Below are 24,021 nucleotides of genomic sequence, written 5' to 3' on the forward strand. Positions count from 1 at the left end.
AACCAAGTTCTATGACGGTGATTGGCGTGAAGAGGTCAGTTCCATCGGGTTCATCCCCGCCCGTCAGAACCTTCAAGATTAAGAAAACCCGTAAGTATATTTTTTATTTATCTTTCCCGCATTTCTTTCCGCCATTGTTTTTAATATTGTTTCTTCATGCAGGCGTGGATGCAACTGCATTCCAAAGTGGTGCGGGAAGGAGCAGTTCTGGACCCACGACGGTAGGTTTGGTCAACCTACCCGAGGCGATGACCCAGGCAGCTGCGCCTGTTTGCAGTGTTGGTTCAGTTGCTCATCCCGTTGAGGCAACTGTTCCAATTGTGACGTCATCTCCGCCGGCTGTCAGTGCCATCTTCACCGCATCCTTTACTGAGCCGGCGGTGATTTTTTCTGCGGGCTCTTCCGCAGCGGCGGCTACGGTTGTGAGTTCACCTCCAGTGGTCTCTACAGCGGCGGCTTCAACCATGCCTCCTCCGGCACCGGCGACTACCTCGTCCATGGCCGGTTCATCATGTATGTTCAGGGTTGGGGCTTCTAGCCAATCTTTGCCTCCTTCCCATCTCCCTGACCTCTTGGATGGATATCCCTTAGGTTCGGGTGACGGGTTTGGCGGCTACTGGCCTGTTGTCGACCCTACAGGTGCGTGGGGTTATTTTGGCCTATTGTCTTTTTTTTTTCTTTTTTTTTTATCATTTTTTCCTAACTGTTTTTTGTTTTTGCAGTTTCAGATTCCAATGAGGTGTATTTTCCACGGTGGAACATCCGCCGGGGAACAACCCTTCGAACGGCTGTGGACTGCGTTGAATGGGCGCGCCACGCCGCCCCAAGCGGTGCGTTGGGGGAAGCAATGGCTAGCTACCAGGAGGGTAGGCTAACCAATGAGCTTCGAATTCTCCTTGCTCGAATGCAGCCGCGCGTCGAGTTGCTTTGTCATGAAAACGACAAGTTAAAGACGGCGCGTAGCCTGGAAGTGGCTCAGGCGCGTGCATTGCGGGAGGAGAACAAAAGGCTTGCCACGATTGCTGCGGAGAAGGAGAAGGCCTTCAAGGACCTTGAGGTTGAGGTCCAGGCCAGGCATGAGGCCCGTTCCAAGGCTACCCAAGCTGTTAACAAACAGCTTAGGTTGGCCAAGGAAACTGCGCGGAACGCGACTGAGAGGGCCACCAAAGCTGAAGCCATTGCTGAGTCTCTGCGCGCCGAGAATGAGGAGCTTAAAGCTAAACTAGAGAGGCTTCAGCAGGCTCATGATGCTTTGGCCTTAGAATATGCCAAGAAACTCCAAGAGCTCCTGGACCAGAAGGGTATGCTTGACCGCACTGAGCGTAAGCTGAAGGGCGTTGAAGAGGCTACTGCTAAGGATGTGTTGCTTGCCAACCTTAAAAAAAATGAAGCCGAACGCGCCCGTGATCAAGCTCAAGCTGCCCTCCAGGAAGCTCTGGTCACCAAGGAATGGCTTCTACGAGAAGCATTGTCACAGGTATGCGTAGTTCCGTAATTTCTTTACGCTTTTCTTTATACTTAGAAGTTTTTGATACATATATTTTTATTTTTTGTAGGTTGTGCATCGGATCTTCACGAACACATCTTATGACGATGCCATGAGCGCAGCTCTCAACGCTTCTCATGAGGATGGGGAAAAGGCTGGTTTCCTGCTTGGTCTGGGGTTTGTTGAGAACGGCATCCCGCCTTCCAACTTTCCTCTATATGACGTGGACACTGAAGCTGCTTACGACCAAGCAGTGAACCAGTATGCTGCCTTCCCGCATCCGGTGGTGGAGAAGGTGAACGAGATTGCTGCTGCTGATGATGGGCTAACTATTCTCAAGGCGCTCCTTGAACCGCCACAGCCAACTGATGGTGCGGGTTCAAGTGGGTTTGGAGGGAGTGGTCCTGAAGTTTGAACCTTGAGATCCCTTCCCACCATTAAGATAGATTTATATATTTGTAGGCGGGTAGATACCCAGCCATTCTTGTAATGTTTGAATTTTTATGGAATATAAATGTTTTGTTAATGCCTTGCCTTGTAAACCTTATATGTTGTGCTCATACATATTTTAGTTTAACTTATCAATTTTCTAAGTGTTTAGGATAAGTTAACCTGTCAACGTGGTAGATAATAAGTTCAAGTTTTGCTTCCTCTATCATGATTGTGCGGGTAAGACCGTCATTTTCACTTAGTAGGATGGCCAAACTTTACCTATATCTGACCTGCGTGAAGGTTTTCCTCATCTTTTCCTTAGAAATTTTTACCGTTTTTATGTTTATGCGGGTTTTGCCGCCTTCCACACGCAACGACTTACTTCTTTCCACACTTATTTATGCGGTGAATACCGGCATATCAGTCTGGAAAGTTCATAAGTATAAATGTAAGGCTATCAACACAATGTGATAATGGAGAATCATTTCCATTAGAAGTGGCTCTAGGCCTTTTCTTTACAAGTTTGGAATTGATCTACATGTAACATTTGCGTAATTGAGCTCCATTCCATGTTCTTGGGATGGGGGTGCCATCGAGCCTTTCGAGCCGGTATGCGCCCTTTCCCAAAACTTCTTTGATAATATATGGCCCTTCCCAGACCGGGGCCAGCTTTCCTGGGCGTTCTTGGTTCGAAGCCTCGTTGTTACGCAGTATGTAGTCTCCGACATTGAAGTTGCAGAGTTTTACCCGCGTGTTGTAGTACTTTTGCATTTGTAGCTTGTAGTTCTCTTCACGCGCTGCGGCTAAGTCTCTGCGTTCTTCGGTTAGCATAAGGTCTAACCGTCTTTCCGCATAATTGTCTTCTGGTTGAGTCAAGACCCTTGGTGAGGATAAACCAATTTCGACCGGGACCATGGCTTCAGTGCCGTAGGTGAGGCTGAACGGGGTTTCTCCCGTACTTGCCTTTTTTAGCGTTCTGTTTGCCCAAAGGACGTGTGGAACTTCGTCCACCCAGCCAGATCTATGTTCCAAGAGTCTTTTCTTTATGCCGTCGACGATGCTCTTATTTGCTCTTTCCACCTCACCATTACCCTGCGGGTGTGCCACTGAGGTAAAGGTGTGGGTGATTTGAAGTTCTTCCAGCCACTTTTGTAGCTTCTTGTCAGCAAAGTTGGTGCCGTTATCACTCACCAAATTCTGTGGAAGTCCAAAACGACAAATAATAAATTCCCAAATAAATTTTTTGATATGTTTTGCGGTTGTTTGGGCCAAGGGTTTTGCTTCTATCCACTTGGTAAAGTAATCGATAGCTACCACTAGGAACTGAACGTTCCCTGCTGCTGTGGGAAATGGGCCCGTCACATCGATGGCCCACTTCTGAAATGGCCATGAAGAAGTGACTGGAACGAGTTCATTTTTCGGGCGATGCGTGTTGGGTGCGTAGAGCTGACAGGACCTACATTTTCTGATGTATGCCAGCGCATCCGTATGCATCCCCGGCCAAAAGTATCCCGCGTTGTTTAGCTTAGCTACAACAGCGCGTGGGCCTGCGTGTACTCCACAGATGCCTTCGTGTACTTCCCTTAGGAGGTAATCAGCATCTTGGTCGTCCACGCATCTTAGGAGTGGGCCAAGAAAATTACGCCTGTAAAGTATGTCATCAACGAGTTGATAGTTCAGTGCTTTACAGCGTATCTTTCTTGCCTGTGCTTTTGACTCTGGTAGTATACTCGCCGCAAGGTAATTTATGATTGGTGTCATCCACGTTTCCGTACCGGTTTGGATGACACAAATTTCCTTGTGCGGGACTGACGGTGCTCCAAAGAGTTCAACGCGGATGTCCTTTCCCAAGTGGGTGAAGGCTAACGATGCAAGCTTGCTTAACGCGTCCGCAGATTTGTTTTCGCTTCGCTTGATGTGCATGACTTTGCAATCGTTGAAATCGCGCATAAGGGTTTTTGCTTGTGCGAGGTACAAGGCCATTGTGTCGTTAACGGTCGTGTACGTCCCGTTTATCTGGTTGGCTACTAACATGGAATCCACGTGGGCTTCCAGGTTTTTCACCCCCATCTTCCGCGCAATTCTCAACCCGGCCAGGAATGCTTCGTATTCCGCTTCGTTATTCGTACTTGGAAAATCCAGCCGAATAGCGTAAGTGTACTCTTGGCCTGCTAGGTTGGTTAGTTTCTACCCTGCGCCTGAACCCTCGTTGTTGGCTGCTCCATCAGTGTAGAGTCGCCAGACATCATCAATGTCCTGTGCTGGAGAGGGTTGAGCCTCTTCCTGGCACTCTTTCTCTCGCGAAGCGGGGACTTCTGCAATAAAGTCGGCCAAGACCTGGCCTTTTATGGCTGGTCTTGGCTTGTACTTTATCGCATATTCTCCCAATTCTATTGCCCATTTGGCTAGGCGTCCTGACAACTCGGGTTTGCCTAGAACGTTTGCAAGTTTGAAGTTGGTGAGAATGGTGATTGGGTGACCTTGGAAATACCGTCTTAGCCTGCGTGAAGCCTGTACGAGCGCTAAGACTAATTTTTCCAAAGTAGAGTACCGGGTTTCTACGTCTGTTAAGACGCGGCTAACATAGTAGATGGGCATCTGGATGCCTTTTCGTTCTACTAGAAGGACTGCCCCGGTTGCTCTATCTGTGGCGGAGAGGTATATGATTAACTCCTCCCCCTCTTCTGGTGGTGTGAGCGTTGGGAGTTCGATCAAGCGTGACCGGATCGCTTGAAAAGCTGCTTCCGCTTCTGGTGTCCAGCGGAAGTGCATTTTCTTTAAACAATTTCTCAATGTTGACACGAATGGGAACGACCTATCCACATGATTCGCCAAAAAGCGGTTAAGTGCGACTAGTCGTCCATTCAGTGTCTGAGCTTGTTTGATGGTAGTAGGTGATTTCATTTTGATAATGGCTTCGACCTTTTCAGGGTTCGCTCTGAAGCCATCTTTGGTAACGATGACTCCTAAGAACTTCCATTCTTCCATTCCAAAAGAACACTTGCTCGGGTTGAGCTTCATGTTTATCTTTCTGAGCGTGTTGAAAGTTTCCTCGATGTCTTTCAACATCGCTTCTGGCTCAAGGCTTTTGATGACTAGGTCATCCATGTAAACTTCCAAGTTCCTCCCAATTTGGGCATGAAACTCTTTGTCCATCAGGCGTTGGTATGTGGACCCGGCATTCTTAAGTCCGAATGGCATCGTTTGATAACAAAACGTGCCATCGGGCGTCCGAAATGCGGTTTTGTCCTGATCGTCAACGGCCATGTGGATTTGATGGTATCCCTTATACGCATCAAGGAAGCATTTAAGGCGAAACGGTGCTAACGAATCTACCTTAAGGTCAATTTCGGGTAACGGGTAACAATCTTTGGGGCATGCTTTGTTTAGGTCTTTGAAATCTATGCACATGCGCCATTGTTTGTTAGATTTCGGTACCATGACGGGATTTGCAACCCATGTTTGATATTTACTAACGCGTACGATGCCTGCGTCAAGGAGTTCTTTGACTTGGGTTTTACACGCGTTAGCCTGTTCCGCTCCCATTACTCGACTTTTGTATGACCGGCGTAAAAGGGGGGTCACACTTGAGCTTATGCTCTGCCTAACTTCGAGGTACACCAGTCATGTCAGCTGGTGTCCACGCGAAGATGTCAGCGTTTTTCTGCAGTAAGCGTTTGAGTAAGGTGCGTGTGGGATCGGTGATTGTTGGACCAATGGTAACAGCCTGGTCAGGGTATTTGCCATTGAAGGCCCATTCTTCTGGTTCGGTAATGGTTGGTTTAGCCATCTTTGGTTTGGGTTTAGATAAGACAGATGCGATGCATACCTGGGGAATACCGGTGATCATCGCTACACCCTCAGCTGTTGGCCACCCCATCATGCCGTGGACTGAAGACACCACGGCATTGAATCTTGCCATCCCATCTCTCCCGAAGAGAATGTCGTATGTGTGGTGTGGCTTCCTCATTACGACGAAGTCCACGTCTTCTGTGCGGGAGTGTTTCCCGTCTGTGAGAGTAACAGGGAAAGATAGGATACCCAGGGGGGTGTTTGTGCTGCCATCGAACCCTTCCATCGAGGCGTAGACCGTTTCCAGGCGTTCTTTGTCTTCGTCGTCTAGCTTGTCGAAGAACTGCCTGTACATGACCGTTGACGAAGCGCCGTTATCAGCAAGAGTGCGGGAAGTGATGTAGTGCCCCAGCTGGCTTTTGATGACTATAGGGCCTTCTTTGTTGGGCCCTCTTGGCACTCGCGGGAAGCGCACTTCAGCTTCTTTCCACGCACATGGTTCTGTCATTCATCGTTTTCTTCCTTTGACGTTGCCATGAACCATGTGGATGCTGATGTCGACGGGCTTTCGTCCGTTGCCCTTGTACCGATTATCATTCCTCCCTCCATTCTTGATTGATGCCACAAGGTGTGTAAGTTTTCCATCTTTGACGAATGTTTCGACAATATCCTTCAAAGATGTACACTCCTCAGTGGTGTGGCCCTTTGTCCCGTGGACGTCACAGGATTTTCTCTGATCAGCGTTATGGCGCTGTCGGATCATTGGAGCTTTTGGCCATGGGAGTTTCTCGGTGGCAAATATCTCTGTGACGCTTTTGGTGAGTGGCGTCCATCTAGGGTTCCGGTTTGATGGGTGCGTGTTATCCTTTCCGCCTAATAGAGGGCGAGAGCTGGATGAGGTGTCAAAGTTTACCCTTGACTGCCAAATACTAAGCTTCCTCTTTTTATTTTGCCGGCGGTACGGACGTTATTTTCTCTGGTCCTCTGCGTGTAGAGGTTTGTACTCTGGGGAAGATTCCTACCCAGTTGCTTCTCCGTTTCGGCAAAGCGCTTGGCTGCCGTCATGATGGCATCCCATGTGGATGGCATGCCGTCTTTACCCGTCAGTGTGCGGATAAGCTCTGGGTATTCGGCGCCCTGGATGAAAGCGGCGCGAACAAGATCTTCACTTATGGTGCCCAGACTCAGCTTCTTTGAGTTGAAGCGAGTGATGAAGTCTAGCAAAGATTCATCCTCCTCTCTAACGCAGTTGAGGATCATCCACTGCTCTTCAGTATATTTTCTCTGTTGACTGAAGTGTTGGCTGAACTTGTGCTGGAAGTCCGCCCAATCGTAGATGTGGTGGACCGGTAGACGATCAAACCACGCCCTGGCCGCTCCGACCAGCGTCATCTGGAACATATAACACCACGTGGGTTCCGTCCAGTTGCTGACGGTTGCCCCCGCTATGAATCTGTTCAAGTGATTGTCTGGGTCGGATATGCCATCATAAGTGCCGATGTTGGACATCTGTTTGGCACTCTTCGGGGCGATTGCTTCCGCAATGTCCCTTGCAAACTTGGACGTTCCCGCATTTGCAACAGTTGGCCTGAAAGTTTTGGAGAAGTCACGTGGGTTTCCCCCCGCATTCCTTGGTTTAAAGGTTTCTCCAAAATTTCTTCTCGGCTGGAAGTCCGTTTCTTTACGCTTCCCTTTCGCCCTATGACGAGGGTTTGCGTCGCTGTCGGACTCCTCCCAATCATCGTCTAAGTACTCGCAATCATTGCTCATGTTGAGCTGTTGTCGAGTGCTTCCGAATTCGTCATTAGCCTGTTGGAGTGAACGTAAACGTTCATCCAACTCAGCTTGGAATTCTTTCTGACGTGCTTCTGACCACGCTTTAACTTGATCAAGTGTTTGGCGGGGGGGCCTCGTCTGTTGTTTCTCCAACTGGGTATCAATAAATCCCAGGGGAGGATTGTTTACTGCACTTGCCCCGGCTTGGGTAACCGGGGTAGTGTTCGTAAAAATTGTGTGCTCGCCGGTGTTCCCCCCAGTAGCTGGGGTTGTGGTTACCGGAGTTTCTTGGTCACTCGCTGGCCTTGGCATCGGAGTAACCTTAACCATCTTTCCAGAGGTTTTGAAAAAACTGAGAAAAAGAATTAGTTCTAGCTTTTATGCACGGATGGCGCCAATGAAGAAACACTAGATGACCCCGGCAGATTAAGGATAATCTTAGGGTTAAGTAGATGTTTCCCACGAGGATTAGGTCCGGCAAAGATGATTATTCTTCTTGACCTGCAAAACAGACACCGTGAGCTCGTCACTGAGAAGGGGGGGGGGGGGTTCCTCCTTGTGACCACCCTCCGGCGTGAGAATCAGACTAGATTGCTCTGAATATAAGTGTATATTGAGAGAAATAGCTAGAGAGAAGATAAGATAAGATGATCCTACCGTTCCAAGGTGTTGGAGTATTTATAGCCGAAGGTAGGTTTCCAAGCAGGTACAGCCAGCTGTATAATATTCCTTTTCCACCAACTACGGGCTATGTACGTGCCACGATGGGAGTTGGTGGGTAGGCAGCGGCTGATAGTGACATTTTGTACTAGAGCGTGCTCCTCCTCGTACTATTGTCGGTGAGCTGTCACCCTGTGATTGGTTCATGCGCTGCTTTGGTCAGATCTTGTCTATTTTGTCCATACCTTGGCAGGTATAGTACAAAAGATCTTCCAGAAGCGTACGGACTGGCTCTTTTGGGAGGGAATATTCCCGCCTTGCTCATTCCTTCAGGTGACATTGCTGAAGTATGAGTTAGTGCCTTATGCGTGTAGCCTTTCCGTTAGTGCGGGTAGCCTTCCTTCTTGGCTTGTACCCATAGCTGCGGGAACAGGCAGGGTACTGTACCAAGGGAGGCTTTCCTGCGGGAACAGCTGGCTTACTGCGTATAAGGTCTTCATCTCTCTGAGCATGGTGGGTCCTGCGGGACCAGTTAGTCTTTGCTCAGACGTACCTCTTCAAGGTGTGTCTTGCGGGTCCAACTGGGCTTTGCGGGGACCTACCTCTTCAAATACGATAATGAAGGAAAATGTGAAGTGATTAATATGTTAGTTTTCTACACGGATATACGTACATAGCTTTTTTCAAATTAGAGTTGTACGAGCACTTTTTTTTGTCAAAAAAAACTCTCAATATATGAACGGTTCCTGATTTTCTTTTCTTTGATGACTTAAAGCGTTGCCTTCGTTTTTTGGTGTCTAGTGCACCGTTATGAAAGCAGGTTCACATTTTCTCCTGCATCCAATGGAAATTTAAAATGCTTGTGGTTTGTTAGGCTATGTGTAGTGGAGGGGCTACAATTGGGGACGAATTGTGACACGTGGCACCCAGTCAGCATGGAGTGAAAATTTGTTTTTGGGGTGTAATGGTGTAGGGGCTACAAGTTGGGCCTACAGTTTCTTTTTTTTTATTTTCTTTTTATAATAAACTAAACAAATAAAAACCAATTTATTTAAATAATTAAATAAAAATGCATTAAATTAAAAAGAAATACAAAAAAATTAAAAACACAACTAATAATGCATTAAAATTAAAAAAAAAACATAACTAAAAATATTAAAAAAACATAACTAAATAAAATACTAATATCCATAATATTCGCAGCATTTTTTCCATTCGTTGTCGTTGCAATAATGCGGCCTCCTTGTGTAACTCGGCCGCTTTGAGGGATTTGTATTCTTCACTCATTTCCCGCAATTCCAACATTTGGGCAATCTTTTCGTGTTGTTTGTCGGTTTCTCTCATGGCCTCGTTGAGTTCCTCGACACACTTTTTGTTTTTTGACGATTTCTCTCATGGTAGCGGCGAGTTCCACGAGTGTCGGTTGGTTCGGGTTGTTTGTAGGATTCATTTTGCTAAATTTTTTGAAGAATTTGGGTATGAATTGTGTATGAAATGGATATGAAATGGAGAAGAAGGTGTATGTTTATATATATATATATATATATTGTTTAATTTTTTCGGCGATAAAAGAACCCCGCCCCTTTTCGCCCACATATCGCCCGGGGGGGGGGGGGGTGTTCTCGCCCCTCTTCGCCCAATCTCACGCCCCATTACACACAGCCTTATGCTATGCAAGATTGACATTGTTTTGGATTTGTAGAAATGTTCATTCAATTGCCTCTAATCCAATTGTGTTATTGTGTGGAGTGTTATCATCACACACCTGTATCTAGTGATGATATATATCATCTACGAGAGAAGCCTGTACACAGTGTTATCAACCGGTCTAGAAAGAAGAGTGAAGTAACAATTTTTGATGGACTTTTAAAAATTGAACATAGGATTTATCCTGAATCACTATAAATCAATATTTGTGTCATTGTGTGTATTGTATATCTTATCTAACTGTTTATTCATCTTTATTTAACCATCAAGTGTTCATAAACAAATAACCTTTTATAAAAAAAAGTTTAAAAGTAATAAAAAAAGAGTTAAAAATAGAATATCCATGTATGAGCTCCATGATTTTTGTAGCATGTTACATAAAAGTATTATTGTAGCAAACTATATATGAGCTCTATGATATTTATAAATAATAGTTAACATGTATTGTATCATATCAATTATCATAAATCATAAATACAAGAATAAAAGACAATAGTGACACATCTCACTTTAAAACATGTTACATATGTTTGAAGAAAATTTGTAGGTTTTTCTTGAAAAGAAAACAAAAAATGCATTTTCCAATCAGCCGGTGTCCCGATGATTGAGTGTTATGTGCCTTATGTCCAAGGCTTGATGCAAAACTACTATCGAGCCGGGGGTCTCACCGGAAGCAGCCTCTCTATCCCTATGGGATAGACGTAAGGCTGTCTACATCTTACCCTCCTCAGACCCTACCATAGCATTGCTATTGGTGGGATATACCTGAGTACGATGATGATGATGATGATGAACCATGAAGCCTGCGAGTTGGACCACATGACCCAAAAACATAACCTTAAACTCAGGCTCCATACGGGCTTGCATAAACTTGGGCCAGACTGATCCAGTCCAGTCCAGCCCATACCATCCTCCAGCCGAATAAGGTGCATCTAATCCCATTACAAAAACGGATCAAACAAAACCTATAGAATCGAAAGAACTTGAAATTGATCGAACAAAAACTAATAGAATTGTTGTTGGAGAGAAACTTTAGAAGTGTAGAATAAATAAGCAATCAGAACTTAGAAATACAATAACCAGAGAACTTGAAATAGATGGAATGCCAATCGAATAGTCAAATGAATTTGTAATGTAGCACTACACAAACAAACACACACTATTAGGGTAGAAAGCACAAAACAGTTTTTTTGACTTGACCCAAAACCAGAAACGAGTAGCCAGTAACACTAATCGAATTCAGGTAACGTAAATTCGGGTTCAGGTTACATGGATACGAGTACTTTCAGATTCGAATGAACAGTTTCTCGGCTCAGGTTTCGAGTTATGGATAAAAGTGACAGGCCCGGGTCAGAAAACCCGAAAGTAAGGGGCTTGTATGAAGTTGGGCCAATACTAATCTTCGGTCCGTACCAACAACATCCAGTTAGATAAGGTGCGTCTAATCTTCTTCTTCTTCTTCTTCTCCCAAATTCAGAAGAAAAAAATGGCTTCTTCGTGTTCTCTATCCATATTTCACCCAATTTCTTCTTCTTCCAATAAGCAAAACCAGTCACTAAATCTCTCATCTTCGTTCCTATCGTCAATCCAATTATCCTCCAATTCAAAGCTTTCTCTTCAATTCCGTTCCAATCACAAGAAGCAATCATGTCCCGCAATTCTCAGACCTCTCACTATCCGAGCCATGGCCCCACCTAAACCAGGCGGCAAAGCTAAAAAAGGTAATTTATTAATTAACAGTTAACATCTTCTTTACACCAGAGTTTGTTACACCAGTTTTGACGTAATGCGGGTATTCAGGGCTGTAAATGAATGTGAACTGTTCGGCATGGGCGTAGGCACCTTTAGGGGTACGGGTTCGGCCGTACAAATTTTTGTTTTAGTGTTACATATTAGTGTATCTTGACATCGCACCCGTAGAAATTTCAACATCAAGCCCGTAGAAAACCCAAATCTAAGTGATAAACAATCGGTCTTCCTTCCCTCGAAATTTTCTGAACCCGTAGGAAAAAGATTCTGGCTAAGCCACGCCTGGAAGTTTGTTTATTAAATGTACGAATATCAACAAGGAATCTCGTTCGATTAACTAAATGAACTAGCACGGACACATGCTAGTATATGCTATGTTTGTTCATTTGTGTTCGTGAACGTTCGCTAATATGTGACTATGTGAGTTTATATATGTTAATGTTTGTTTGTTTATGTATGTTCGTTAAAGGGTTTTAATATTTTTATTGACTTTTCAAATCTTATCGTATAGGCTTAAATTGATTAAATAATATATGATAGATAAAATACCAGCACACACTTGGTAGTTGGACCAAATGGACCATTTCTCGGTTAGCCAAATGAAATAAAACGTTGTTTGTGTCCATATGTGTCGTTTCATTTGTGTTCGTGAACCGTTCATGAACAAGCTCATTTTCACTAACGAACAAAAACGAGCAAGAAGTTTCTGTTGTCCAATAAGAGTATGAATTTTGACTTAATGTGTGTGTTTGCACAGTGACTGGAATGATTAAGTTGGCGCTGGAAGCCGGGAAGGCTACACCGGCGCCGCCAGTTGGCCCGGCGTTGGGTTCCAAGGGAGTTAACATTATGGCTTTTTGTAAGGATTACAATGCTAGGACTGCTGATAAAGCTGGTTATATTATTCCCGTGGAAATCACTGTCTATGATGTCAGTTTTAATCTCCTTCATCTCTGCTTTGTAATTAGGGTTTTGTTTTTTAGTTTTATTTGTTTACAATCGTTGTGTGGTTGATTGAATTTACAGGATAAAAGCTTTACATTTGTGTTGAAGACGCCTCCTGCTTCAGTTCTGCTTCTTAAAGCTGCAGGTATTATGATTTCAAATTAGGGTTTGATTTGGCATCTTAGTATGATTCTAACAAAGATCAGATAGCTTCTATAGGTTGTCTTGATTTTGCTGGTTTTGATGAATATTTGGGCACCGACTAGCGATTAATAAGGATAAATCGGATTGGAATTTGATATGTATTTTTACAAAATACTTCAAAATGTTAATATATATTTTTTCAAACATTTTTTGTTTACCAATTTTGACTGATTTTGACCGAAATTTGGACAAATTGGACCGACATGGGCCGGCTTTGACTGAGTACCGATTATTGTGTTTGATTAGCTTAGATTGACTCGGTTACTCATCTATAAATAATTGTCGACTAATCGGCCACTAGCCACTATTACCGATTTTTACAACACTGTTGAGATAGAAATAACTTATGAGCTTTTTTAAACTCTTAAACGAATTAATAAGTTTGAAGCCACTCAATTATAATACTATATTCAAAGATTTGGATTATTATTGTAAAACATTTTGACACGCACTCTAAATGTGACCCATTTTGATACGTTACAAGACCTGTTCATCTTTCACTGCTCTTCACGAGCAAGTATTTTGTTATTTATATGTTGCATACTATATTGTTTTTTTCAGGGGCGGATAAAGGTTCCAAGGACCCGCAAAGGGAAAAGGTGGGAAAAATTACAATCGAGCAGCTACGTGTAATTGCAGCAGAAAAGTTGCCAGATTTGAACTGCACAACTATTGAATCGGCAATGAGAATCATAGCAGGAACTGCTGCTAATATGGGCATTGATATTGATCCTCCGGTTCTTGAACGCAAAGTTAAACAACTACTATAATTTTCCTTTTTTACCACCTTCGTGTTTGAGTAATGTAGCAATATCTGGAATGCAAATGTATTGTGTTTCTTATTGTTTTGTTTCTACTAGTTTTACATTTTGGTATGAATATAGAGATGTTTGTCATGTTAAATACACTACCAAAGACTTACATGTTGTCTCCCTCGCATTTTGGTATAAACGAAGTTCGCTTCGATGTCACATAGTTGATGGCAAAGGTGTGTTGCTGACGTTTTTGGTTCGGTTTTTGGTTTTCACGATGAGTTTGGTTCGGTTTTAGTTTTTTTGGTTTTGTCATTTGGGCTTGAATATTTTGGGCTGAAAATTCCTGAAATAATGAATTTGGGCCTATTTTTTGTTTAATTAATGATTAGATGCATATTACACATTTGGGCCTATAAATTTTTAGTTGTGTGACTTGTGTTCTGTTACAACTTACAAGTTTGGGTCAGTTTTTTCATGGATGGTCACATGCAAAACCGAACCCGAAACGAAAATTTCGGCTTTTGAAAAAACATAAAACCAAGCCAACGCTTTAAGGTTGGGTTTAGTATATCAGTTCAGTTACATCTAATGATATTTTGGTACCATTTCAAGCAGTAGAAACGCATCCAAACACCATCTCTTGAAACCACTAGTTTTAAAGCTAATGATCTAATTCCAATTATTCAACATCACTAAATAGCTTCCATTTCATGATAAAAGTTCTCTTTCATTTCATCAAGAACTGCATTAATTCATTAAATATATTATAACAAGATCAACCTGGATACAAAAATACTTTTTAAGTCAAGAATCAAACAGTTAACAACAATATCAAGTTTAGTGAGTGGTTTCTGGACCACAATTAGTAGGGCGAAAAGCCAGCGGTCCGGATCCATACACAATGGCTTCATAATTCTTTCCATGCACCACCTTGTTCTCATACCTTAAAGGAGAGCCATTAATGCCATTGTTAACATTTGACAAAAGATTGCATGATTCAAGAGGAGATGACACTAGTTTCACATGGCAAGAATGTAGAGGATGGTCCAATAAATAATGGGTCATCTTGAAATCTTTAAGTTCTGCATAAAAGTAACCATCTTTATCGGTCTCAAACGCATTATAGTAGCTCACACGTTTCTTGTGGTTTTTGCAAATAACACTAATTTTGGCAGCCGGGATTGGCTCAGCATCGGTTAGAGACCATGACCCGAAGTATTTACAACTCTGGCAGTACACCTTTCCTTCCACCACCACCGTGGTGGTTTTGTCTTGCTTGGCGTGTGCCTCGTGGGCGGTGGCAAATGCCGATAGGAAGAGGATGGTGATGATGATGGTGAAATGTTTGCTTGCCATTTTTGTTGATTGTTGTTTGATTAAATGGAATTTGTTTGTGGGGTGAAGATGATTGAGGAATGTTGCAATATATATAGTTTCCAAGATTAACGATTGATGAAAAGTATAATATACTGAGGAGATTTAGTTATATCATATATGAACGTGGTTGCGACTTATGTAAAATTTTTAAATTGAATTTGAATCAAAATTATAATGTTTTCTTTTCTTAAAGAATCAAGACTACGTGAAAGGCATTACTTTAAATTTGTCTTGGTTTAATCTACTAACACATTTCATCTATTCCCCTAGATTATGTTTTTAGTATTTGCGAGTACGGGTGGGTTCAATTATGGGTTAAATTTCATTATACCGATGTTTTGGTTTTTAGATTTTTCATAACTGAATGATGCTATATATGTTTTGCCGTTTTGGTTAGTTCGGTTACTGAAAAAGGTTGTTTAGTTAACTTGATCAACCATCGGCAAGGGCTGACTATGTATGTAACGGACCTAACGGTGTCACGTGTATATCGGTGAAAAACACAATATTTATATGTACTTTTTTGTATCTAAAAGTTGATTGACGCCGTATATTTCCGAGGATAACAATCATAACACAAGTAAGAAAACCACCTACCATAGATTAACAAAGTTATTTCCTTTGATCAACTGGCCGCTCACTAATATGTATGTTAGTGGGACATCAATACATCATGGGCTCAAACCTACACAAATGCATATTTTCTATATTCTTTTTTATTTATTGTATTTGGTTTAGATAGTTGATTCATATTTCTGTATTTTTTAATCTGATTTGATTTAAATAATTATTGCATATTTTCTACATTATTTTAATTGGATTTGATTCAAAAATCTTTGAAACTTTATGGATATGCACATCATTAACTCAAAACAAAGATTTATAAATTTGGAGCTTTAGTTAAAACCGAGTAGAAAAAAGAATGACTTAGCTCAAAACCTTTTAAGTAGTAATACAAGCGGTTGTAAAACTTGCTATGTGCTTGTCAGCGGTAAGATATCAACAAACAATTAATCTGGATTAATCAGATTGATACTTTATATGTATTTTTTCAAACTTTTATACACAAACACACACAAAAGATTTTTCAAAATATTGTATATAATGTTTCAAACTTATTAATCGGATTGGATTTATTAGTATAATTTTTCAAATACTTCAAGGACTTTGACCAATTTGACGGAAATTTGAACGCCTTTGACTGATTACTATTTTAGGGCTAATTAATTTAAATCGCATTGGCAGCCCAACGATTAGCGAGTAATTGGTGATTAATCACCCCCTAGAGACTAGGTGTGCATAGTTGTATGATTACTCATTAATAATATCTTCTCGTTTGGAAATTAATTCGATCTACAAATTCTTGGATTAATCTCCATATTCGACCTAGACGTAGCAATATTTTGAGAAACCAATGAAATTAATTACCATATTCAAATAAGCATTAAAATTAAATCTTTTGTCATCTAATGAATGACACCTACAATCGGTATTCAAAACTGATAAGACCCGGGTTAATTTTATCCATTTTTTAAATGGGTCTGAAAAGCCAACATTAGTTATTAGCCCGAAACAAAACAGCCCAGCCCATATGAGACTGTTTTCTAAAGATTAAATTATTAAAAATAAAAATTCAAAAATAGCAATTGGCCAGTTGGGTCAAGAGACTCAAGACTCAAGATTAGAAGTGCAATATTGAAACCGGTTTGAGATCCAAAAACCCGTTCTTAATGGAAACTGATTGACCTAGAAATCAGCTTGGGAGAAACTGGTTCGATCTCAATTTATCCAAAACACTCTTTATATCTGTTTGAGAGAGAACTCCTTTGGAACCGGTTAAAACTGATCCGATCCTCTTTGAGCTCAAAAGTCAAAACCGATTTGTACACCTCTAGTAGTCAAGATTGCTAGGTATGATTACAAAACTCTAAAAATCCAAAACTGAAAGCTCTACATTTCTAGCTCTTCCTATATCATGGATATGCTAAAATTAATTTTTAAAAAACTAATATTTTTTCATTGATTTTTCTCGTTCTTCAAAACTTCAACAACTAGATGTGCCAATAATAGAAACTTCATACGTCTATGACAAATTGTTACCATCAATATATAACGATTTAAAAGCACTCCCATTAGATTCCTCACTCATGTTTTAGGTGATTTAGGACCCATTAGTTAAACTTTATAACCTTTGTCGTGCGAAAAATATTGGCAAGTCCTTTTTTTATTATTTTGTGATCGATGAGACATTCACCATACATCTAAAAGTTTAATATAAAAAAACAGATCCCTAGTGACTTATTTGGTTTTAACCAAACAAGAGAGCACACTTTGATTCACTAATCCACAAACAAACGCCGCTTAAAAGTTAAAACCCGTAATTGTTATCCAAACATATCACAATCATTCTAATAAAGATGATTAAAAAATGGCTAAAGCTAGAGGTTGGAAGTTCGAGTTTTATTGTGTACATATATTCAAAGACAGATTATTATTCTAGACCAAAAGTTTAAGTTTTTCTCTTACATATATTGTGAAGTGTTATTCAATGTTCAAAGGTTATCTCTACGCTCAAGATGAAGACTTTATTAGAAAATATATATTAGTTAAGAATTTATTGTATTGCAAGGTATGATTTGATGAGACTTGTGTATGTTATCAAGTTTGTGAACACAATGGCTTTAAGACTTGCACGTTTAGATTTCTCTATCACCAGGTCACCAAGTATAACTTGTTAAACTTAATTAATATGGTTAGTTGGTTGACTATACATATTTTTCAGTTCATTTCCTTTTGAAATTAATTAACAAACTCCATAAATTATGTCTACATCCTCATTACATACATAATACTTTAGTGTTTAATAATAAAAAAATAAAAAAAAATAACGCCTCAAGACTTTTTCAATGATAAATTAGTAAGGACTAAGGACAACTAATAAAATAACAATAATTTTTTTTTCTTGTGGACATCACACACACGTAACATACATGAACACTAGACTTTTTCTTTACCCAAATTTTCCAACTTTTGATGCTTTCATCTGGATTTTACGTGGCAACCAAAATTGGACCACCAAACCAATCCACAGGCTGGCTGGCTGCCGTCTCCACACGTTTAAAAACAAGAAGAAAAATTTAAGCCGCCGCACCTAGATTCTACCTACTAGTTTAAGGTCACCTTCATGAGAAAGATTTTTATTTTTTTAGGCTAAAAATCTTTTGTAATACTATTCATTGAGCTATAGAAAAACAAAAATCAACACGAAGCTTATCCAAGAGCTAACGGACTAATATTTGGATCGACTGAACATAGGTAAACTTATCTGTAAAACACACAAAACTGATACGGAGTTTATCCAAGGGCTATCGGACTAATAATTAACTAGACATTGATAAATTTAGATGTAAAACACAAAACCGATACGAAGCTTATCTAATAGCTAATCAACTAACATTTGGACCAACTAGACATAGGTTATTGGTAACTTTAGGTCTAAAACACAAAAATCGACATGCAACTTATCCAATAGCTAATAAACGAATACTTGGACCAAGTGGACATAGGTAAATAAGCTAGAAAATAACCCAACTTAAAAAAGGCATAACTTGAGCTGCATATTAAGTTACGGGACCTGTAAATAATGGACAAAAACATCTGACTCAACTGGATAACGTGGGACCCGAATTTCATCATCTGGAGCCTCAAGTTTAATTCAGCCGGCTTTCCCAAAATTTAAAAACTATTATTTTTTCACCGTAAAAACATGTAACCTTAAATGTTTATTAATTTACGCGTTTATTTAGTAAATTTAATTTCTAGGCATTCATTTTCATTTTTTCTTTCAAAATTTGGCTAATATTCAATAAGATATAAATTTTCTCACAGAAAATATTCAGTTTTATTATTCATGCTTCCGCTCTGTGTCAAAACTTAAAACACAAAACTACAATTTGTAGCATTGCAATATGATAGGCCAAAAGAAATATACAAAAGTAGTGAAACATGCAGAATAATGAAGGCAGAGTCATAAGAAACAATCATTGAAGACAATGATACAAAAAGGGAAGTGATAGTACAGAAAGAATGAAGTTATTAGGAGTTGCAGGATTCTTCTTCACTCCTAAACTCAGCACACATCCGCTTACCACCATAATCAAACAACTCTCATCTTCTTTTTCTATCTATGTACATCTACCATATATAAATTATATATATGTATGTATGTATGTATGTAGTATATATATGTTCTCCCACTCGAATTAGTTTATAAGACAGAAAAGACGACGAGTAAACACTTACACACGCCGATTATGTTGCTTCGGTTGATAATATTTCAAGCTCTGCCCACCAAAGAGGTGATATTTTCGGTATAGCTTCATCTTGTGCTATTCTTGTTATCTCTTTTAGTCTAGAGGTAACATCTCTCATTTTGGGCCGTCTGCTCGGGTCAGAACATACACAAGATCTTATCACATTGTCAACTGCTTCAAGTTGATCCGCGTCGAATGAATCCAAAGTGGGGTCTACCATTTCGATCAAGGGCTTTTCGCTCTTTAAGAAGTCTAGCACCCAGTCATCAACTGCATCACTTCCTGCATAAGGGATTCGACCGGTTATCATCTCGAATAAGATGATAGCGAAACTGTAAACGTTGTTTTCAGGTGTTTGTTCGGTGGGTGTGGTCGAGGAGTCGTTGCATAGGCCAAGATCGGATATTTTGGCTGCGTAGTCTTCGGTTAAGTTAACGGATGACGAGTTTAGGTTTTGGTGGGATATGGGTGGAGTTAGTTGGTGCATGTGGTCAAGACAGTATGCCATTCCCATTGCAATTCTCATCCTCATTCCCCAGTCCAAATGCTCTGATTCTTGTACTGCAAAATTTAAAACCTGTTGCATAAGTTTCATAAAAAAGAAGATACTCATATTTGATATAATACTATTTGAAGCTTTGGATTACTTTACTATAAAAAATAGTTTTTGGAGTCAGCATTCTGCTATGAGTGAGATTATACTGGGTACGTGTGTTTATTATATTTGATTATTAATTCATATTGATTAAAAGAAAGAAGACACTCACTATGTAAATGTTCAAAGAGTGTTCCATTAGGCGCGTATTCAAACGCTATCATTCTCGTAAAAGGCTCATCTTCCTCGCAAAATCCAAGAAGGTTGACAAAGTTCTTGTGGTTCACTTTCGATAACATGTCAATCTGAGATCATATCAATACTAAAACAATTTAGCAAACAAGAAACTAAAATTTGTTCCAAAAATATAAAATAAAGCATACCTTCTTTCTGAAAAGGCTCTCAAGATGCTTAGACCAATCTTTAGCTGAAGGTGCAGCCACGGATGCAACAGCTATTTCAACACCGCTTGATAATGTCCCTTTATATACAGTCCCGAATGGTGTTGAACCGATTACATTGCTGAAGTCTTCACAAGCTGCCTCGAGTTCAGATCTTTTTAGCTTTGGAACCCCTGCAATTATGTTAATGTTTCAATAAGTTTAGTCTGAATTCTGAAACTATACTTGTATTTTAAAGGTTGTTAAGAAATGTTTACCAGTGACAAATGCTTTTTGTAATTGTCCACTTAGTCCTGTGGCCCAAGGTCTTACAGTTGCCACTTTATTGCAGCGCCATAATATTAATGCTGCAAGACCAATCAAGGCAGAACTACCAATGGCAACTGGTAAAATTAAACCAAGATGATTATTTGAGTTTCGATTATCGCTAGTGGATGATGGTGGACTAGGGGAAGGTGGCGGCCAAGTAGTTGTGGGCGGAGTAGGAGCCGGGAGTGGAGTTGGAATGGCTAAGGGTCGTTCTGTAGGAGAAGGTGATGGTGACGGTGTTGGTGTTGGTGATGGCGATGGTGTTGGTGTTGGCGACGGTGATGGTGTTGGTGATGATGACGGAATCAGTGATCCTGGTGCCAATACAGGAATATTTTGTAGCAGTTTTCGGTGGGACTTGATATTTGCTTCGGGTAACAAGGTAAGTTGTTGCGCTTCAGGAGATTTGTCATCAAGACGCGGGTTGTTGTCTAGTAATCTACATATGTTAGATGAAATTGATATTAAGATATGCCTTAAATGATTGTAACTTGTTGAAATAATGAATAATAAGGTAGACTTTGTTAAAGTTAAAACTTACATAATCTTTGGGGATTGACTATTTTCAAGGTCAGATGTAACTGCACCACCAAATTTATTGTACCCCAAATCCAACAACTTCAACTTGTTCAACTTTCTGATCTTCTTAGGAATCATACCGTAGAACGAATTGTTCCGTAGAATTCTGCATACATCAAATTTTTATAAACTCGATTAGTTGATACACGAAACAATATATCGCAATTGAAAGAATAATTTTCATTGTTCATACATAGACTTAATGTGAGCAAGATTCCCAAGTTCTGAAGCAAGTGTACCGCCAAGGCGCATATTTCTCAAGTTCCTATGAATATAAACATAAAGTTCAAAAAATAATTAACATTCATTCACCACGAAAAAGTTGGAACGAGTTGAATCTTAAACGAAATACTTACAAAGATACAACGTGGCCGTTGGAGCATTCTACACCGAACCACGAACATGGATTAGGTACTCCGATATCATCCTTCCAATTCGACAAAACACCAAATGGATCATTCTCCACTCTATCTCTAAATCTTAACAAATTAAATCCTGCAATAATATTATCGTGTATTATTGATAAACTATATATACAGATACAATAATCAATAACGATAATTACATATAAAATCTAATAATTAAAATTCATATCTTCTAACTAAACTAATTTGAAAAACTATAGTTTGTTTCAACTAATCAAAATCATCTTTAAGTTACCTTCGTCATTGAGAAAGAAGCCGAAACTCGAATCCGAATACAACAAACATATGATCAACGTCAAAACCAGCAGCTGAGGCCGGTCTAATCTAACAACCCCCATCATGTGTACACAAACAACCTTAATTTTAAACCAGCCACAATATTGTTGTTACTCCAATCAATCAACGAGTTGAGTTGACTCGATATTAACTAAGAACCTCTGTAGAGCAAACGAACGAAATATTCAATCTCATAAACCAAAAAAAAACAAAACTCGGAATAGCAGAATCGAAGTTTAAGATAAAGGAATATTAAAAAAATGGAATCAAATGATATTACAGTTGTTCGTGAACTAATATGGACCGAATTAACTTACAGAAATAAAATAAAAGCCGAAAACGCGTTTTAGTTACTACCAAAACTGAAATTTATATTTTTTGACTTATACAAAACAACTGAATAACACCACGATAATTATGAAAGGCTCCGGTGGTTATTATTATTAATATTATTATTATTACGAAGTATATGATGATATGAATCTATGGATTTGTGAGAGTGTGGTGATTGACCAAGAGTAGAGTAAAAGTTAACGACGGGGTCATGTCATGGGTGGGGTCGTGGAAAATGTGGACATGTTTCGTAATAATAATATTAATATTAATATTAATAATAATGATAATTATAAAAAAACGAGTAAATGTGGAGTGTTTTGGCGGGTGGAGATTGGGAAGTTGGTGAGAAGGTGAGAGTTGAGGGCCAGCAGAATATTTTTATAACAATGTGGGCAAGAATATTTCTTTTTCACGTTGCTCTATACGAGTCTTGAGTTTTTGTTTTTTTTTTCAAATTCAGGCTAATTTCAAATTATTCTATTTATTAATTCCTTAATAATGCTTTGATCTTTCAGAATTCAAATTACAACATAACAATCCATACTGGCAATTCAACTAACGTCATTTTATATCTTTATTTCTAGAACTCGAGCTCGACTCATGAATAGTTTTTCAAACTCAAGACTTGGGTTCGACTCGACATTATTTGTTAACAATATATAACATTAATACTAATTAACAATTATTATAGTTTATATCAAGTTTAAAAGGAAGGGGGATAGATAAAAAGGGATTTAAAAGAATCATGAATTGATGAAAATACCCCTCATATGTATGAGGTTTAATGGAGAAGTACGACTTCGTTAATACTTTAATGACTCAAATTGTTAAAGGTTTGTTAATTGGACCAAAACAGTTAAAATTAACAAACCACATAGACCCAAATAAGAGTTCTCTCAAAGATATAACAAAATTATTAGAAAATTTAAATAAATTGAAAACTACGACAAATAGAAATTTAATAACACTTTAAAAGTAAACGTTTTAAACATTTTTAGATTAATGTTGGAATAGATTTAGGGTGAACCCACACAATAGACATCAGGTCACGAGATCCCATAGAATTTTGAAAATTTAGTAGATATAAGTAAAAATTTAAGCGATGCTTTGTTAACGAATCAAAGATTGTGTTGGTGGTAAGGCTTGGGTTTCAATTAAGAGGGCATGGGCTCAAGTCTTCTAATGCTTGATTTTGAAACTTCTTTTTCTTTTTTCAGTTTGATTGTTTTCTAATGTAAAAACAACTTTCTTGTTTATATGTTAGAACACTAGGTTAGTATCCCGTGTGATACACGGGTTGAATAGATAATATTTTGATTTTAATAAATGAATATAAATATTTATAAAAGGGTCTCCTTTTATAAAGTTGAATAAATTACAAATTATAGAAGAAAAAAAGAATTATGATGAGTTTATCATAAATTTAAAAAAATTGTTTATATATGACTGTTCGTGCCTAGCTGGTAACAACTAAATTATATAAGAAAAGAATATCATTAATCAAATATTTTGATTCAAAAATAGCATAGAAAAACAAATGTATTAACATGTTTTCCATATAAAGTTTTAAGGACACATCACAACCCAAAAGAAATTTGGTCTTATTGAAAAATTTGTAGAGGTGTATCTGCTTATGCTAGTAACATTAACTCATATATGCTTGATTTACAAACAAAATATGAGAAACTACCAAAAAGATGATCAGATGATTATGACAAATGGACAACCCAATATAATCTTAACAAAAAAGTTATATACTATTCACAAGAAATAATGTATGTTAACTTTGAAGATAAGTTAGTTACACAAATAAGAAATAACTTATAGATTTATAACACCGTTTTGTTTATGATATATAAATGACAAATTATTACACAGTAAATGCATCATTATCGGTTCTCAAA

The 24,021-nt window shown here is 39.4% G+C and overlaps 3 protein-coding genes across 3 annotated transcripts; 1 reads left to right on the forward strand and 2 right to left on the reverse strand.

Moving 5' to 3' along the window:
• Positions 1–11,282: 11,282 nt before the first annotated feature.
• On the forward strand, positions 11,283–13,636 carry LOC143590707 (large ribosomal subunit protein uL11c-like). The gene is made up of 4 exons (XM_077071110.1): positions 11,283–11,574; positions 12,360–12,532; positions 12,629–12,692; positions 13,313–13,636. The coding sequence occupies exons 1-4, from the start codon at positions 11,340–11,342 to the stop codon at positions 13,519–13,521; spliced, it is 681 nt and encodes a 226-aa protein (XP_076927225.1). The 5' UTR covers positions 11,283–11,339; the 3' UTR covers positions 13,522–13,636.
• Positions 13,637–14,343: 707 nt separating this feature from the next.
• LOC143591780 (non-classical arabinogalactan protein 30-like) lies at positions 14,344–14,862 on the reverse strand. The gene has a single exon (XM_077071882.1). The coding sequence runs from the start codon at positions 14,860–14,862 to the stop codon at positions 14,344–14,346; it is 519 nt and encodes a 172-aa protein (XP_076927997.1).
• A 4,046-nt stretch (positions 14,863–18,908) lies between these two features.
• LOC143592491 (inactive receptor-like serine/threonine-protein kinase At2g40270) lies at positions 18,909–21,941 on the reverse strand. The gene is made up of 8 exons (XM_077072394.1): positions 21,741–21,941; positions 21,437–21,575; positions 21,274–21,345; positions 21,043–21,186; positions 20,450–20,940; positions 20,175–20,365; positions 19,964–20,096; positions 18,909–19,757 (listed from the first exon to the last, which is right to left on the reverse strand). Exons 1-8 carry the CDS (start codon positions 21,844–21,846, stop codon positions 19,195–19,197), a joined length of 1,839 nt encoding a protein of 612 aa, XP_076928509.1. The 5' UTR covers positions 21,847–21,941; the 3' UTR covers positions 18,909–19,194.
• Between the last annotated feature and the right edge of the window lie 2,080 nt (positions 21,942–24,021).

The sequence above is a fragment of the Bidens hawaiensis genome, unplaced genomic scaffold, assembly GCF_021521415.1.
Source record: "Bidens hawaiensis isolate Kalapana, Puna unplaced genomic scaffold, B.hawaiensis_p1.1 tig00001685_1, whole genome shotgun sequence".
Classification (NCBI taxonomy): Eukaryota; Viridiplantae; Streptophyta; class Magnoliopsida; order Asterales; family Asteraceae; genus Bidens; species Bidens hawaiensis.

Excerpts from the sequence above, each read along its gene's own strand:
- LOC143591780 (XM_077071882.1), bottom strand. The coding sequence starts at position 14,862 with ATGGCAAGCAAACATTTCACCATCATCATCACCATCCTCTTCCTATCG.
- LOC143590707 (XM_077071110.1), top strand. The coding sequence starts at position 11,340 with ATGGCTTCTTCGTGTTCTCTATCCATATTTCACCCAATTTCTTCTTCT. Across the intron at positions 11,575-12,359 it reads AGGCGGCAAAGCTAAAAAAG|TGACTGGAATGATTAAGTTG; the intron begins GTAATTTATTAA and ends GTGTTTGCACAG. Across the intron at positions 12,693-13,312 it reads TCTGCTTCTTAAAGCTGCAG|GGGCGGATAAAGGTTCCAAG; the intron begins GTATTATGATTT and ends TGTTTTTTTCAG.
- LOC143592491 (XM_077072394.1), bottom strand. The coding sequence starts at position 21,846 with ATGATGGGGGTTGTTAGATTAGACCGGCCTCAGCTGCTGGTTTTGACG. Across the intron at positions 21,576-21,740 it reads CTTCTTTCTCAATGACGAAG|GATTTAATTTGTTAAGATTT; the intron begins GTAACTTAAAGA and ends ATATTATTGCAG. Across the intron at positions 20,941-21,042 it reads AGTCAATCCCCAAAGATTAT|ATTACTAGACAACAACCCGC; the intron begins GTAAGTTTTAAC and ends TAACATATGTAG.